The sequence below is a fragment of the Pteronotus mesoamericanus genome, unplaced genomic scaffold (genome assembly GCF_021234165.1).
Source record: "Pteronotus mesoamericanus isolate MK-2021 breed Mesoamerican mustached bat unplaced genomic scaffold, CSHL_Meso_final scaffold_174, whole genome shotgun sequence".
Lineage (NCBI taxonomy): Eukaryota > Metazoa > Chordata > Mammalia > Chiroptera > Mormoopidae > Pteronotus > Pteronotus mesoamericanus.
Genome location: NW_026555309.1, coordinates 33,301,745 through 33,319,226, shown reverse-complemented (window position 1 = coordinate 33,319,226; position 17,482 = coordinate 33,301,745). Strand labels below are relative to the sequence as shown.

The following is a 17,482-nucleotide window of genomic DNA, read 5'->3' as shown; positions in this document are numbered from 1 at the left end:
CGTGGAGGCCGAAATGAGTCTGAACTCCTTGTGGGAAAAGTTTGACTAGAGTGAGGGTATCCATCACTCATAGAAGAAAGACCTCACCTGAGGCAATGTGGGTCAGATTTGGGGATGCATGTACTACAATGAAAGGTTGGAGTTAGAGTATTTAAATAGTGGAATTAACTTAGTTGTTGGTGGTTGTTTTGTTTTCACAAATTGCACTCCTTGAATTTTCAGGTTTCTGTGAGTGTGCCTTAGAGAGAAGGGAGGTACCCAGTTAGCTGGGAACCAGGCCCCTCCACCCCCACTTAAAGTAGAGCTGCTCCAAGTTTAGATGGTGCTATTCATTTTGAGATTTTATTTGAAAATAGGGTTTTAATGCTTAAAAAAAAAGGGTTACAAACCACTGAGTTAGCCAATAATTCTGCTTTACAGATGAAGAAACGTGGGCTTGAAATGACACAGCCAATTAGTAAGAGAGCAAGAATTCAAGTTCCAATTCAAGTTTCTTGATGCCAAGTAACTTCATTCGATAAACATTTATTGTCTGGTTATTATCTCCGAGGAGAGAGGCAAAGCTCTGTGGAGTGCGAGGATAGCTGGTCCCTGCATCCAAAGGGATCACAAGGGGTAGAGGTGCCTAAAAAGAGATTACAGACAACATAGGAACAGAGTGAAGGCGCCCATTGCTTTGCATGCGGAGGGGAAAAGCAGGGGGGTGGGGGGGCGGGAGGGGGAGTTCACCGAGGAGTGACCCCTGACCTTCAGGAATATGCTGGAGTTTGTCAGGGAGCTTAGGTGGAGACGGGCATTCTAGGCCAAAGAAACAACACATAATAAGGGAGGAAGGTATGAGAGAACACAACTTAAGGAATAGCAAATATTTCTCTAATTAAGAAAACTTAACATTTATTCAGCATTCTTCTGTGCCAAGCATTGTGCTAGGCAATTTGCATGGATTATTTCATGTAATACTCTTAAAAATCCTAGGACTTGGAAACCAGTGAGAAAACTGAGTCTTGGGATGGAGAAGGGTCACGTAAGGTCTCAGAGCTAAATTGTGGTAGAGCTGGGACCTGAATCCAGGAAGTTCAATTTCAGGTTTAGAGTCCTATGGACTTTGCTTCACAGTTTAGATTTTATCCTCTCGGTCAGTGGTTCTCACACTTGCATTGGAATCACCTGGTGGGCTTCCTGAACCATGGATTCTGGGCTCTACCCCCCCCCCCCTGAGTTTCTGATTCAGTGGGTCTGAAAAGGATTTGCATTTCTGACAAATTTCCTGGTGATTCTACCTCTGCTAGTCCAAGAATCACATTTGAAGACCTGTTCTAATGGGCAGCCATGGGAAGGTTTCCGGTGTGGGAGGCAAATCAATCAGATTTGCATTTTATGCAGGGCTCTCTGGTCAATGAATGGGAATAAATTACAGGTTGGGTAATAGAGGACTCAGTGAAATGGTGTTTGAAGGGGGCGGAGGACAAAAGAAGAGCAGGTAAGAGATGAATTTCTAATACACACCCAGAAGCATGAAGATAAAGGGATGGTTCTAAAAGTAAGAGGAAAATAATTTAGGCACTGATAGCACTCAGAAAGCTCTGAAAAATGATAGTAATCATTGCAATTAATAACTAAAACCTATAGGTAGAGTGTCTTGGTTAGAAACAAAGTGAAAGGACTATGGTAGAATAAAAAGTAGCTTTCAGATTTCCAGGAGCAGAAATGAAGGTGGGAGGGTGAACGGGTTGTTTAGCTGCTGCATCTCGGATGTGTCGAGGTGAGGCCCTCGTGTGGTGTGTGGTGTAATAGAGAGACATCCTGTTATCGTGGAAAGCTGACTAAGCTGGCTTAGGGGACCTGGTTTCTAGTCCTGGCTCAATTGCTTATCCTACCCCTTTGGAGATGTCACGGGCTCTTTGAACAGCCATTACTTCACCTGCAGGTGGAGTTGAGAACAGCTTCCCAGCCTGCCGGTGGAAGGCTGGAAGGTAAAGGATGAGAGCCTTCAACCCTGTGGGGAAACTTTGGGTAACACATTTTTCTCTGGTCATATATACCCACCCACTCGTGCTCATGTATTCCACAGTCCACATTACACAATAGACCCAAAGATGGAAACAAACTGTCTTGAGATTCAGACGCACGCCGATGGGCCATCTCCCCAAATGGCCCCAGCCTTCTTCCATTAACCGGGCATTTAGCATGCAGTTTTCAGAGCAGTTGAAAAGGGTGTAGACTTAAATTGCGCTTTGACTTTTAAAATGTTTTATTGCAAGGTAGACTTGGGGACAAAGCTGAGTTATTTCCTGGTGGTAATTGTTCTTGAAACTCAATCATGCATAAACATATTTAAGGTGTTTAAAGTCCAATATAACTTTATGTCGACTTCCTTAGTTGATTTTTTAAAAATTATCGACCAGCGTTTTAAAGTTACTAGCCTGTCCTTAATTTGAACTATTTACTTCTAGACTGCTGGCAAATGGCTGTGTATGTATATTGAATATATATATACCCATGTCTTTCTTGTAAGCCAATTAAAACTTAAGAAATGACTTTACTGAGTATGGATTTGGTCGCCATAATGGTTGAATATTTATTGACTCAGGAGTCCTACTTTACACCGTCCTGCCCCTCAGCCCGTTTACCCAATTCATTAGCAGGTCTCTATCCTAACTCTCCTGGGTCTCTCCCTCTCCATTACCACCATAGCCTTTTTAGGTGGGAGGTATGGCGATCTTTTGTCTGGATTGCTGACCTTGTTTCCAAACTGATCTGTTGTATCCATTCTTGACTCCCTCCATTTCATATCCACATAGTGCAGAGATTACTGCTTCAAAATCTGATTAAATTTCCACCTGCTTTTAAGCCCTTTTAAGCCATTCCATTGCTTTTGGGATAAAGACAATACCACCTACTGTGACCATTGAGGCCCCCCATGAATTGGCCTCTCTACGAACCTCTTCGGTCTCATTTCATTCCATGCTAACTCTTGCTTCCCCTACACTAGTCACACTGGCTCTCATGTCATCCCGCGCATGCGCTGAGGTCTACTACGCAGAACCTTTGCGCATCCTGTTCCCTCTCTCTGGAAACTTTTCCTCCTCTCTCACCTAGTTCCTCCCACTTCCCTTTCCATCACAGCTCGATTGATGTTCCACAAAGTCTTCTCCGACCCTCCTGACTAGATCGACCCTCCTGACGAGATCAAACCATGGTTTTGTTTTTTTACAGTTTCAGTTACGTGCAATCAATCTCGGTCTGAAAATATTAAACTGAAAATTCCAGAAATAAAAAATTCAGAAGTTTTAAATTCTGTGCCTTGTCCAATTATTTCTGTGTGTGTCTATGTGATGACTATGGAGGGCTCTGTTTGGTTCAGCTCCCTACACACTACTAGTGCCCAGACCAGTGCTTCATATCCTATGACTACGGGGCCTGTGAGTACTTGTGCAATGAATGAATATTCTTAGAGAACTGAGATTGTTCTGGTGTCGGGGTTTATGCTTAGATTCCCTGGGGAGCAAATGAAATGCGTCAAATTTTATCATATACGTTGAAGTCATCGAAAGATGTGACAGTGTTGATTTCCGCTCTGAATTATATAGTAACCAATAGCACAAGCCCTGTTTGCATTTGAATAGGTGTACGCTATTTCTCCTCCGGAGACCCCCCTGGGGACATAGATAGCTCATAGAACTTTGCATCTGTGGTTCAGAATCTTAAGTGGTGTGTACTTTCTACACATTTGCAGTCCTGGGTTGCAGGAGCATTTGAGCCGGCTTGTTTCTCTATTAGCTGTTAGAACGTTTTGCTCAATTTACATTGGCAAAAGACTGTTGTCCTGGTTTTGTTCTGAATTTTCTTATAGCCCTTCACTAGAGCAGAATTGAAAAATACGACTTAACTCAGTAAGTTTTAAAATAGACAAGGAAGAAAACACGTGGGTATTGTCTTCTTCCTTTCATAGTGTATGTGTTGTAGTTCTTGCCAATTGGTACCACTGAAAATAAGGTGGTCAGTAATTGTGTAACATCATAATCTTAGAAGCATTGTGGGAATGGTGCAAAAGTCAAGTCAAGGCATGTTAGTTCTGCATAATAAGAAACTGGATATAGATAAAGTTTGAATCGGTTCATGAAAGTTTCATAATTACTGTAGGAGGCATAAATGACCACCCTCAACTACATCCCTTTCAGATCTCACTGTTAACCTCAAGCCCTCTTACCTTAATCAGAGCTTGGGAACAAGGATTCACAGAACCGTTTCATGAAAAGGTAGACTGTGCATTTGTATAAATGCAACTACTGTATTGCAATTAAGCAATACACACACTGCTGCTTTGTACCACTAGCAAAGTAAATAAAAGACCGTTCTGCTGCTTACAGTTTGGAGATGCTTCCCAAGGAGGAGCAGCCATGGTTTGTCATGAAGAGATCTAAACTTTAATGTCCAATTCATAGTCAATGCTATTCATAATATATTAAAATTACATTATGAATCAGAGTGAGCAATTCAACCTTCAGGGCATAAACAGATTAACTCAGAGTAATTTATTCTGATGCTCTGTCGCTCTAAATGTGGTCCTTACGTTTCTTGCATCAGAATAGCCTATTGTGCCAGTTCTTGTCTGGCCCCCAACCCGCCCCGCCCCTGCCCTTTCCCTACTCCATACACCTAATGAATCAGAATCTTGGGGAATAGGCCACAGGCATCAGCATTTTATACAAGCTCTCGGAGTAGTTCTTATGCTTAGTAAAGCTTCAGAACAACAGAGTTATTTCTATGGCCCGAGACTGTCAAAAATTTGTTTGTAGTTCTGGGTTTTCTTCTGCCAGGGGGCAGTGTTTTCTGAAATACAGCTGGATTAGTAAACACACTGGAAGTTAATTTTAGTCTTCCTCATGTATTTTCTTATTACTGACCCAACCATGGATGAACTTATATCAAAATCTTAAACTCTAGAGTAGGTGAACTTTCTTCATTTGGTTTTGTTATAGAACACTTTGGACTACATTTCAGTCATTTTAGTTGAGTGTCTAGGCCTGTGCTCTATCAGACTTTTTAGTTTTCCCTGTTTTGGACAATGAGCAGTATTAGTTTTTTTTGTTTTTGTTTTTGTTTTTTTTTTTGAGAAGTAATTGCATTTTGTAGTTGATTTGATGCCTAAGATAAGCACTTCGGTCATCCTCCTGAGAATTAATTTATAATGATGTCTCGTAGTAACATTCTGGTTAGCTATGGCTAGATAGTGTGCGTGTGTGTGTGCACGTGAGCGCTGATGTGTCTGTTAATGAATTCCATACGCACAATGACCCAGTGGAAGATAAAGCTCCTTGGCAGAACGGGTAACAGCAATAGTGGCTGTGCTCAATCCTCTTAGATAATTGGTAACAAGCGCTGTACAGAAGCCAATTACGGATCAACTTGGCTATTACACTTACAGCTTTTTCTCCCTGCACAGCTACTCTGCATGTCCAAAAAAAAAAAAAATTAGACTATGTTCAGCTTCTGTGTCTAATTTTATTTTCAAGGGGAGCCTTCATTATCCTCAAACTGAGTTTCCACAATCAAATTTCAGACAGAATCTAAAGTTGTCGGACTCCAGCCAGGGCTGGGGAGGTCGCAGAGACAGGGAGCCAGGTTTTTAAGAACATTTGGAACACGGTGGCATCTGCTGCAGTCACAGGATTCCCTTTTTGGTTCAGAGTGTGTCTCTGTAAAGACAATCCTGCATCCTGAAATTTAATATAAGTAGTAGAGAAATCTTACATGGAGTTAACGTTTTTCATAAGCCTTGCTAAATGCCTGACTCCAAATCATTTCAGTATGGCACACAGACTACGGAAAGAGACTTCTATAGAAAAAAATCATGAGCCTACCATCTTGCAAGAGTGCACATCTAATGGGATTTTAGAAAAGCAACTTGAAGTTTGCCAGGGCTTTCTTTTTCTCAATGAGCTGTTACTAAATTCTAGAACATATAATGCAGCCCAGGCCTACTGTGCAACCCACTATAATGAACAAATTCTTGTTTTTGTGCTATCCTGTTTTATTTGAGCAAAGCCACTGCTCCGTTGCATGGTGGGTAGTGTATTTATGTACATGCGTGTGCTCTGTCCCCGAGTAATGGTCACTGCACGTGGAGAGAGAAAAACCATGGGCGAGACTCCTTCCCTCATTTGAATCTCTTCCCTCGTTTGAATCCTAAAAGCCAACAAATTTTATATAACTTTCAGATTCAGACGCCTTGATTTCTTTTAGAAGTCTCCTGGTTGCCAAATCGCTTAGAAAAAACTTCAACAGTCACAATAGCCTCAAAGGACGCAGTTGTGAGGGGCTGGATTATAATTTAACTGGAAATAAACCAGGGAAATAGTTCTTTAAAGCTATATTCTTGCACCAGGGAGATTTCCTTCCTAAATTCAATCACTAATAAAGCTTCCCCATCCACTCCCATCCCCCACCCATCCAAAAAAAAAGCTGACAGTTTTTTCGGGAAGAGGAGGCAGAAACTGAAATTATTTTGTCTCTCCTCATAGGGCAGAGGGCTTTGGGCTGCTTAGTTGGCATTCCCAGTGTTTTGATAAAACTTACTTCTCTAAACTCGCACAGCACAGGGGAAAATAATGCTATCTCTTGTGTTAGTTACAATCTTGGGAGATTTCATTGTGAGAAATATTTGAGGAGTCAGGAGGAGCTGAGAATGTGGCACTAGGAGCAGATCGCTTCAAAGGCCAGAAAAATAAATACATGAGAAAGACAGGGAAAGTTATTAGGGTTATAAATTATAAAACTCTCCTTGTTTTCTTTCTTTCTTTTTTTTTTTAAATAAAGCTGTGAGGTTGACGACACTGAATAACTACATTGTAAACCTTCAAAGCTTAAAGCTAGTACAAACCCCTTTCCAGTTCTGTCTCATTTTTATCGGATAAAATACATTTGGTTTCTTTTTGAAAAACCATGTTTTTGTGAGGGAAGGAAAATGAACATGAGCTGTTACTGGTAACAGCAACACAAGAAACCCTCAAGTTAGCAGAGGAAACCACATGAAAGTCTGTGTGTTAGGGGAGGGACCGATAAGGGGGTGGAGAAAAGGAGGGTGATGTTTCCAGCCTCTTCTGCTCAGAGCTGCGATTCGTGAACCAACTGTGATGAAATCAAGCTACGGGCAAATCAGAGCAGCCTGTCAACCTCCCAGGTGGGATTACTTGTAGTTAATAAACGGAGCTCAGAGCCCCAAAAAGCAGTGCATTCAGTGTAGGCAAAGAGAACACTCTGCAATAGCCTTTTCCAGAACCCTCTGTCATGGCCCGGAGCAGCATGTTCCAGGCCCGTCAGGTAGGAGAGAGGTGGAATCACAAGGGACAGCCTTGATCTTCAGAACTGGTTCCTGATTTGGGTTTTCTTTTTGTTTAAAAAAAAAAAAAAAAAAAAGACCAGCCTTTATGGTGCATTTTGGAAGCTGTGGGGTTGGGTGGTGATGGCGAAGTCTTGACTAGCTGCCTTTGACACCTCCATCTCTTTATTCCCTTAGGTAATATCTCTGTTCACTTTTGCTATTGGAGCCAATATCTGCTTGGGATTCACAGCAAATCGAATTAAGAGGGCAGAAGGATGGGATGAAGGCCCTCCCACAGGTAAGGGCAGCAACTATTTGCATTTTCAGCCTTTAAAAAAAATCAATAGAAGCTCATCGAGAAAGTCATCTTTAAATAATTTTGCAGTATATCTAATTTAGTCCTTGATTTCTCCATAAGAAAACCAGCGCTGTGTATAATGCAGGTGAGAGAACGTGGTTTTATTTAATTAGAGAACATTGAGGATGGCTTCATGATAACTGGCTGTTTAAAGCTTTCGACACTGAAATTCATACATGTTAAGACAAATTAAAACTCTTGTTAACAGACAAGGCTAAAATAGAAGCGGTGAGAACAGGTGCTGGTTTAATATGGGAGAGAGGTGAGTTTGATTTACTGTCATGTGGTATTGGAGTAAAAAAAGAGCAGTGAGCTGACTTCATGAAACTTCAGAAATGTAGGGCTCTCCGATCAAGAGTTATCTAAAATAGAAAAAATGCAACAGGAAGGAGGTGCTTAAAGCTTGATCTCATTGTTTTTTCTTTTTGGATAAAGAAAGGTAAGTTTTAACAGTGTACCTTGACTTAACTACTAGAACCGAAGTGAAAGGGTTTCCTTTTACAATACACTGCGCCATAAGCAGTGTGGGGTTCTTATAAAGGAGCTCCTTGTGCAGACGAGGGGGCTTAACTGACCAGGTTTTAAGTAATGAGTTGGTTAATTTCCTGGAAATTGGAGCTGCCGATGGTTTTATAAATAAAAATTACATATTAAGTAATGGGTACTCTAGGGGGCAATATTTTCTTGACTTTCCCTGACATCGCAGCATGTTTGTATGCCTTCCCGTGAATTTTGTATTTCTCTGTATTTCTTGCGCTGACTATTGGGAGACTATCACCTGTCTCTGCTTAGGCAGCATGCGCTTCTGTTAACCAAGTGATGATACTTGCGCTGCTGGAATACTGTCTTCTTTACATCAAGTAAATTGCTGCTGTGTCATGCCAGAATTATGTGAGAAGTAGCTGAGTGAGTCAAAGTGGGATGTGGTTGGGGTGAAAAGGGAGAAAACAAATCATAAAAATTGCACCCCCAGAGAACCAAATGGACACAATGAGTTGTCTTCTGTTGGGAAAGGAGAGGAGAGCGGACCCTTGGGCTGGAGAATCCCATTTTTATTGGTAACAAATGCTCTCTTCAAAGACCTCTTTCTCTTGTTCCAAACAAGTATAACTCCCGTTTACACCAACTGTAACTGCAGAGACTAGAAGGGGGACCTGATTCTTAGTATAGTCATGTGAGCCAGCCAGCAGCCTGAGAGCCCACTGCTGGTTCTTTCCAGTGTACCCCCAAAGGAACTTTTTCCCTGTTTTGTATAATATATCACTTTGGCAAAAACTGCTATTAAAGACTGTTTTCTTAATGAATGCATAAAATCCAGCCACTCATTATTTTCACAGTCAACTTTTTTGTTTTTGGAAACCAGTCATGAAAGTCTTGGACTTGGCATCCTGAATTCATGTAACTTGCTGTGTGGTCTTGGGCAAGTCACTTGTGAAGTCTGTTTCCTTAGCTGTACAATGAGGAGCAGGCCTGGATGATTTCTAATTTTTCTACTGGATTTAAAAAAAAAGCCAATGGTTCTACCCACTCTGTTTCATTGCCTCTGATTTTTTAAAAAATACTTTATTTATTAATTTTTAGAGAGAGAGAGGAAGGGAAGGAGAAAGAGAAACATCGATGTGTGAGATGCCTTTCACACACCACCAACTGGGGACCCCAACTGTAACCCAGGCATGTGTCCTGACTGGGAATTGAACCAATGACCTTTGGGTTCCCAGGCCGATACTCAGTCCACTGAGCCACACTTGCTGGGGCTTGCTGCCTCTGATTTTATGTGTTCAGACTCCATTGGAGAACTTGAAAAGTGTAAACCACATTTGTTAAACCTTGAATATATTTTGCGGATAATAAATTGCTTCCATATATTTTAAGAAACAGCTATAAGAACTAATGAAATAATGTAACTTCTGGGAAAAATAATATAATCTATATTATAATAAATCTAAGTGATCTTAAGTGTACTACAAAATACTTGCTTCTTGAATTATTTAACTAAATCATGTATTATTGTAGGCCTCTATGGAATCTTCTAAAGTAATTCATTAGTGAAAATTCTACCTATAGGAAGCTTAGTCTTGGGATACAATGCCATTTAAGTCTGAGTTTTAGGTTTTTGGTATGCTGACACACTTTTTATTTTTAATTTTTCTATTAACGTAGCTTGCCTTCTGTTTAGGCAAGACCAGAGCTGTACTTTGGCAACTGGGTGAAAGCATAGTGCAGAGACTTTAAACATTTTTTATCTTATTAAATGTCATATGTACCTAGAAAGGGCCTCCTTTAAATAACATGTGTGGCTGGTTATTCTGTCAGCAAAGATTTCACATCAGAAAACACTGGGTGAACTTTTATATACATATTAGAACAAGATACTAGGAAGAAAGGCAGCCAGGCCTGTGTTCAACAATACTTTTATGTTCAAAGAAATCCTGAGAAGCTCAGTGCTTCTAGGTTGTTTCACAAAATAGAAGGGACATAAAAGGTATTAATATATGTCCAGCTTCAGACTGGTCAGAGCAAGACCTCCCATTCAAACACATGCAATTTCTTGTTTGGTAAATGTAGTTCTTCAGAGTTCTCAACAATAGCCGGGAGCATCGTGCACGCATGCAGACCCTCGCTGCTGTACTATGGACTGGGGTGTTAGTTTCAAGGCTCTGGCAGTGCAAACACACTGTTATAATTAATTAACTAGCACACTTGTTAGCTGGATTCATTGTTAGAACCTAGTGATATAGTAGAAGTAATGGTGGAATAAGATATTTTCTACCAGATCATGAAAGATCTATAGGTTTATCAGAAGATATGAAAGGAGCTGAGCTAGTTATAATTTTGTTGGGTAAATAGGATGGGAAATCAGGTAAATGAGATGGCAGAAATAAATTTTCAAAGAAAATGTAAGGAACAAGTGCAATTTCATTGGACATCTTTGCCCCGTGCATGTATCTGATGTGGCCAGCCCGACTCATCTTTAAGGCTGCAAGAGACTTGATGTGTATGCAGGTGTGAGTATACTTCCGTACACGTGCATGCACGTGTGCCTATGTTGTTGTGGTGGAGTCGATTTCACTAAAGTTTGTGGTAGACACTCTTTCAGTCTCCAGGTGAAAATGGGACATCCTCTGAAATATAAGTAACTTTATACTTGAAGGATGAAGGGTAATTTGTGAGCTTGTGAATATCTGGTTAATAAACTTGAAAGCTCAGTTCAATTTATTATCACTTTTAGTGGCTTGAAGGTTTAAAAGTATGTGAATGTGAATGAAATTTATGGCTGTAAATGGGAAACGAATTTCTGTAACAACTTGATGAGCAAAGCTTTTCTTTGTGAATCACAGAGAAACCAGACAATGATAATAGGAATGAGATGGTTCATGCCCATTTGATAACGTTAGGAATCTCATGTTACAATGAAAATGGAAAGCTATTTTAAAAGATGGGCTAGTAATTTAGGAAACTGCAAAGCTGGCAGAAATATCAGCTCTGCTCTGCAGGGAAAACTATCTCATGATATCATTGGACTTTATGTTAAACCTAGGGTAGAAATCAGGTCTACTGACTGAAATGATCCGAATTCAAATCTAAAGAGGGCATAGATTTTTCAGTTTTTTGTTGCATGGAGCTTTGGTGTAGAGATTTTTCATTTATCTCAAAACTATACTGAATCCTCTTTCTTGTTTGTAGAAACAGAAATTTCAGTCTTCAGTAGAGTTCAACATAGATTCCTGAATCAACAACAAAATCAACAAATCTTGTACAATCATGTCTTAAAAAGAACATCTAAAATAATTTGGAAACTATGTACAAAATTTGAAAAATCCTTTGTTAATGAAAACAGTACTGTAGCTATAGTCCAATGATCTAAAATTTTAGCCATGCCTTTGCTAGTTCAAATTAGGCCTAGAGAGTTGATTTTCCAACCAGAAAAATGGGGATAATGTTGCCTCTCTATTGGAAAAGATTCTTGAAAACAAAATGTCATATTAATTCTGATGACATTATAAGGTTTAAGTATACAATGATATGTTTAATTTATCTTCAATTATGTTTGAAGGCCAGTCTTTACATTTTTATCTTATCGCTTTGACAATACCTGTGATTTAAGTACAACTGTGTTTCTCTGTCTGGCAGTGGATTTGCAGATCATTCAGACTTACGCTACTGACTACGCTCACAAATGCCGTTTGAGTGGTTTAGAAGTTACATTCAAATTTTTAATGTTTAAAATTGAAGTTTATAGAAATCCTTCTTCTAGTTTATAAGGGTTTTCTACATGGATATGCTATATTTATAAACACATAGGAAATAGAGGTGTTTGTGAACTTCCCAGGTGGACCTATTTATTTAAAAAAATTGTCTATGAAATCTGGCCCGGCAGCTGTGAAGAAGAGAGAACAGCAATGCTGGCAGGAATGGGTATTTCTAGAAAGCAGTGTGTTTAGGAATCAGGCCTACATGCGAGTGCTGCTTACTAAGGTAGGCTGTCAAAAATATCAAGAAAAAAAAATGACAACTACAATACAAGAAAGTATGCCCAGGAAGAATGAATCATATACTCAAGAAGAGGCATAAGACAGTATTAAATTCTTGGGTTGCACGGCATCTTGAATATCACCCAGTTCCTCTGCCCCCTTTCCCTGCCTTTTATGCTTGAGAGAGTCAGCAGACGCATGGGAACATGTTTCTGTTCCAATTCTTGGGATTACTGGATTCCAAGCGGTACATGGCCCAACCCATCTTCCCCCTTCTCTTCCTGTCTTTGTCACCTGAATCCACATCAGCCAAGAGTGAATTTTGACATTTGTATCCCTAATTCACACACACACATACACCTGGGAATTTGATCTGAAAGCTGTTGGTGACTCAGTCTTGAGTACAATACTTTTTAGGAGATCTATCTTGGCACTATGAGTGTAAGGGCGGCTCTTCCTTAACAAAGCTGTCTACAGTGTAAGGGTTGGTAAGGAGAATCATAACTGATAGGAGCCAGCTATTGAGTGAGATACAGTTATTTCCAAAAACAAAGTGAGGGGCAAGTTTAGAGAAGGATTAAGAAAACAGAAAACATCACATTGATAGAATGAAGAACTGTTAAAAGTGGCTAAAGATTCATATAGGGATTTTGAAAGTAAAGAAAGAGATAGTGAAGAGATTAGATGAGGGAAAAGCAAAGAGCATGAATGGAGGAAAATTTCAAACATACTCTGGGATACATGCTCTGAACAAGAGGAGATAGGCCAAGTGAACAGCCATAAACAAAGTATATTGAGATCTTTTCTCATTATCTCAGATATAAACTTGGCTAAACATATTTGTGTGTGCAACTCATGGGAATTTGTTAGACTACTGTTGGACTTCTGTTTAAGGAGTAACCTTAAAAAAGAAATAACTCAATTGTAAGTATTTTCCTTATCTTTATTTTTACTTTAAGACTTCCTATTTTTCCTTTTTTCACATCTCAGTTCTGCTCCACTACCCCCTGGTTTCTTATGGTCCAGTGTGTGCTGTTGACAGGTTGGCCAAAGTCAATAGAAAAATATGGTTTATGAACCAGAGGGAAGGCATCGCTTTGGAAACCTGAAATTATTTCCTAAACTGAACTGGTGTGGTTTGTATGTACTATTTCAACATCCCAGAATCAACCATGCAAAAGCGTTTCCCATCTCATGGTCTAGTGAATCTGTTTGCTTTAGTTGAACGGATCTGATGCCATAAAGGCTAAAATGAGTGCTTCTGACTTCAAAGAGGACAGAGGAGTAAAGGATGAACAGGATGTTCAGATAAATGGCTTTGATAAACCTAGAAATATCACTTAGCATCTGTTCTCTCCTGTGCATCTGTGTTTTCTTGATTTTAAAACTAATGCATGCTGATTATAAAAAAGTATAAACATGTAAATAAGGGAATCAAATTATAAATGGCATGTCATAAATAACATTTATTAGGATATTTTTATTTTATCTTTTTCCTTGTTGCTTTTTTTTTATCCCTGTTATAGATACTATTTAATTTTTTAAGCTTGTTCTGTACTTTAATCTTTAAAAAAACCCTGGTTATATATTTTGTAGATCTTTCCATGTTAGCCTACAGGGATCTAATCATTCTTTTAAGGGCTGAGCAATATTCCATTTATGACTAGAATGATTCTTTCTTGTACACACATATCTTGGCAAATTTTTGCAAATATATATGAGAGGTAAATTCCTAGCAATGGAATTTCTGGGTGAAAGATTCATATGCATTTTAGAAAGTGATAGGTGTTTCTAAATTTTGTTACATTTTACAAAATTTTTTTATTTCTAGCAACAGGTATGACAGTTTATATGTTCTGTTCACCAGAAGGTGATTATTTTGTAAGTGAGAATGAAGAGCCAGTTTAATTTTTTCCAGACAGCTGGTTATTCCAGCCCTACTCACTGATGAAACCTTCTTTCACTTACTGATTAAGTTTTCATTCTTCCTTTGATTTGTGTTACTTTCTTAATACAAAATAATATTGAATATAAATTGTAATTTTAAAAAAATTACAATGTTACCTTCATTATAAAATAAATTCTCATATATTTGGTCCTGTTTCTTGTCTCTCCCCCAACACTGATCTACTTATTTTCTAGTACCAAACTATCTTAATTATTCAACTTCAGAATATATTTACTATCTAGGTCTTCACCAAATTACTCTGTCTTTTTAGTTTTCTCTATTTTTATGTATTTATTTTTGATAAACTTTTAATATTCTCTCACTTCAAGTAATCCTCTTATTGTGAATGCATTGAATCTTTAGGTTTATTTAGGAAGAACTGATATTTTTATAATATGGATATTTTACCTTCAAGATGGTATGTCTTTCTATTGATTTATATCTTTTAAAACATCTTTGTGTGAAGTTTTAATGCATTCTTCATGTAGATTCTACACAGGTCCTATTACATTTATACCTAGGTACTTTATATTTTAGGCACTATTATGAATTAAACTTCCATTTAATTTTTTGAACTGATATTGACTGTATATTAAAAATTTGTGGAATTTTTATCTCACTTTCTTTCCCCCTCAATTTTAGTGACTCTTAAGATTTCTAGCTGTACCATTATCATATGAAAATACTGAATGAAGATTTTTTTTTTGACAAACTAGATTGTCAGATTTGTGTTTGTGCAATTCTAGTTACAGGTGTAGCTTTTATGGCTGGAAGAGATTTTAAAAGTCTCTATTCCAATCCCATATGGTCAGGCTGTTCTCAGAACATTTAGGCTCAATTTTCCTTACAAAAGGTTTTAAAATAGGGACATGAGCTCTTGTTTCTCAGTATAGAGATCGAAGTTCTCTTCTGTCCTGACATCATTGGCATCCACAGAGACACTAACCCTCACAGATTCATAGTCATAATAATTGTAAAAAGTAATAAAACCAACAGCCGACACTTGTTACACTTTCTCTATGTCTGACCGCCTGCTAAGGGTTTTGCACGGATTGTTTCATTTAATCCTCCTTATAACCTCAAGTTACTTTTATGAGTCCCCTCACTTTACAGGTGGGGAAATTGGCACACGGTAATTCAACAACCTGCTGAGGGACCATGGCTAGCAGGTGACGGAGCCAGGGTGCTCAGCCAGAGTCTGACTGTGTCACCGGACTGTACTGTTTCCCATGCCACCCCTCCATGGTGACATGACCCACTTCCCAGTCCCATTGCCTTCGTCTCCTGTGTCTTGCAGTGTTATCAGACTCCCCCTGGACCAACACCTCCGGATCTTGTAAGGGCCGATGCTTTGAACTTCAAGAGGTTGGACCTCCTGATTGTCGCTGTGACAACCTTTGTAAGAGCTACAGCAGTTGCTGCCATGACTTCGATGAGCTTTGTCTGAAGACAGGTATGCAGCTTTTGAGTCCTCCACCTTCAGTCAGATGACTTACCACCCACTGCTGCTGTATACCCTGGCGTGGACCCCCTGCTTTTGCCAAGCCAAACTGTAGGTTTTAGTTTTGTTTCTTGAGTGATTATCAACTGTATAATAAGTACACCCAGCATGGCTATTGTTTCCACACTAGGCCCACCCAGAGAAGGTTCTATGCAGCTACAGTCATTTCCTGGTTTTGGAAATATTTGTGGCAAGGTTTTTTTTTTTTTTTAATCTTCATCATTTCTGTCTTTTGCTGTCATTTCCCACATTCGCTGCTAGGGCATATGGGCTAAAATTGTGCACATTCTTAAAGCACTGTTGTTTTTTTTAAAAAATTGTATCTATTTCTTTTGCACAGTTTCTAGAATTTGCTTATTTCATACCGTATAGTGATGATTGGTCTACCCTGATGCTAGTCCCCACTCTCTGTGCCAGTGCAAAATCGCTCTGGGATTTTCCTTGGGGTCACATGCTCAGGGTAGCGCTCACATCTCTTTCTGGCCTTTTAAATATTTCTTCTATACTAAAACAGTCAGTAGAATATATAGGCTTTTGAATGAATGCACACGAGTTGAGACATGGCACCTTTGGAGACATGCGCTGTTCTACTGCCTCTCTTTGCAAAGCCTAACACTTTATGTAGAACTTTGAAGACACCCCGCAGGCTGTCCGCTGCTGCCTCTGGGCAACACCATGTTCAAACTCTCTGAGAAAGACGACAACCAGCCCTGTGCTTCGGGCCACTGGATGCAGAGATTCCACAGCTCCACGGACAAGCCATTACCTGGTTTTGGAATTTTATGATAAGATGATTCTTTCAAAAATCTAACTTCTATTATCATTGATATCACTCTATTCTTTCTAATGATATCATCAGAAACAGAGACATTATTCTCCTCTCCTAAGGAAACAGCCCTTCATTTATATGAAAATTGACATGAACTTCTTTTCTAGTTCTGGTTTGCGTGTTTCCCCCCAAATAAGGAAAGTTTTATTAGGTTGTGTTTTGTGCAATACATTTTCCAAACTATTGGCCCCCTTTTGGGGGTGGGAGGGTTACTTGTCTTTGGAACTCCTCCCAGTTTCCTTAGCTGTGAATCTGTAAATTTAAATCCTGAGAACCTGGCAAACTGAATATATGGATGGAACAGATGTTCCAGGGGAGTCCTTTGGCTTTAAGACATTATTTCACACCAGTGGTCTGTGTTTGCTTGGCACTGAAGAACCAACTAACATTGTACGCGTCCTTCCTACCTTGAGCACCTTGTCCCCGACATGTCATCGTCATCGCAGCCTTCTGCGTTCCTGACCGCAGAGCTCCTGGCAGAGTTCAATAAATCTCCTGACTCTAGCTTAGCTTTCTCTGACTGTCGCTCATAACTTCCCTCCAGGTTTGATACAGACTACAATAACATTTTTAAAGTCCTTTATTCCCTGTGTGCAAGGATAACATAAGCCACAGGTGGAAGACTCAAATGTAAAATAATAACAAAAAGTTTAAGAAAACAATCTTTAAGATTCTACTATGCTGACACATGCACTCTCTAGAAATAAGCACAATCAATGTTTCAGTGTAAACTCTAACCACCTTGTGTGTGTGTTTAGAATGTATGTGTGTATGTATATTTATACACATGAGTGTGTGTGTGTGTGTGTATATATATATATATATATGCCTTGTGATCAGCAGTTGAATTTCCCCCATTTTTGCTATTATTAATGTATCAATGAACATTATTCATGCATATTTATACTTTTGTTTATTATCCTTAAAATGAATTCCTATGAGTGGGATTTTGGGATCAAAATGTACATACATTTTGAAAAATTAAAAATATATTACCAAATTGCACTCTCAAAGTTTATATCTTTCTCAAAGGGCACAAGAGCTTTTCAC

General features: G+C 39.1%; 1 protein-coding gene across 5 annotated transcripts in view; it reads left to right on the top strand.

Annotated features, from left to right (window-relative positions):
* The window catches only part of ENPP2 (ectonucleotide pyrophosphatase/phosphodiesterase 2), a 95,871-nt gene that overhangs the window by 17,592 nt on the left and 60,797 nt on the right, over positions 1 to 17,482 (top strand). For 4 of the 5 annotated variants that reach the window (XM_054590432.1, XM_054590431.1, XM_054590435.1 and 1 more), the window contains exons 1-3: positions 7,237 to 7,323; positions 7,520 to 7,622; positions 15,400 to 15,555. In XM_054590432.1, coding sequence (XP_054446407.1) covers positions 7,291 to 7,323; positions 7,520 to 7,622; positions 15,400 to 15,555 — 292 coding nt within the window. In that variant the 5' untranslated portion in view covers positions 7,237 to 7,290. Of the gene's footprint in view, positions 1 to 7,236; positions 7,324 to 7,519; positions 7,623 to 15,399; positions 15,556 to 17,482 lie in introns of those variants that run through there. The other variant, XM_054590433.1, reaches the window with a different exon arrangement.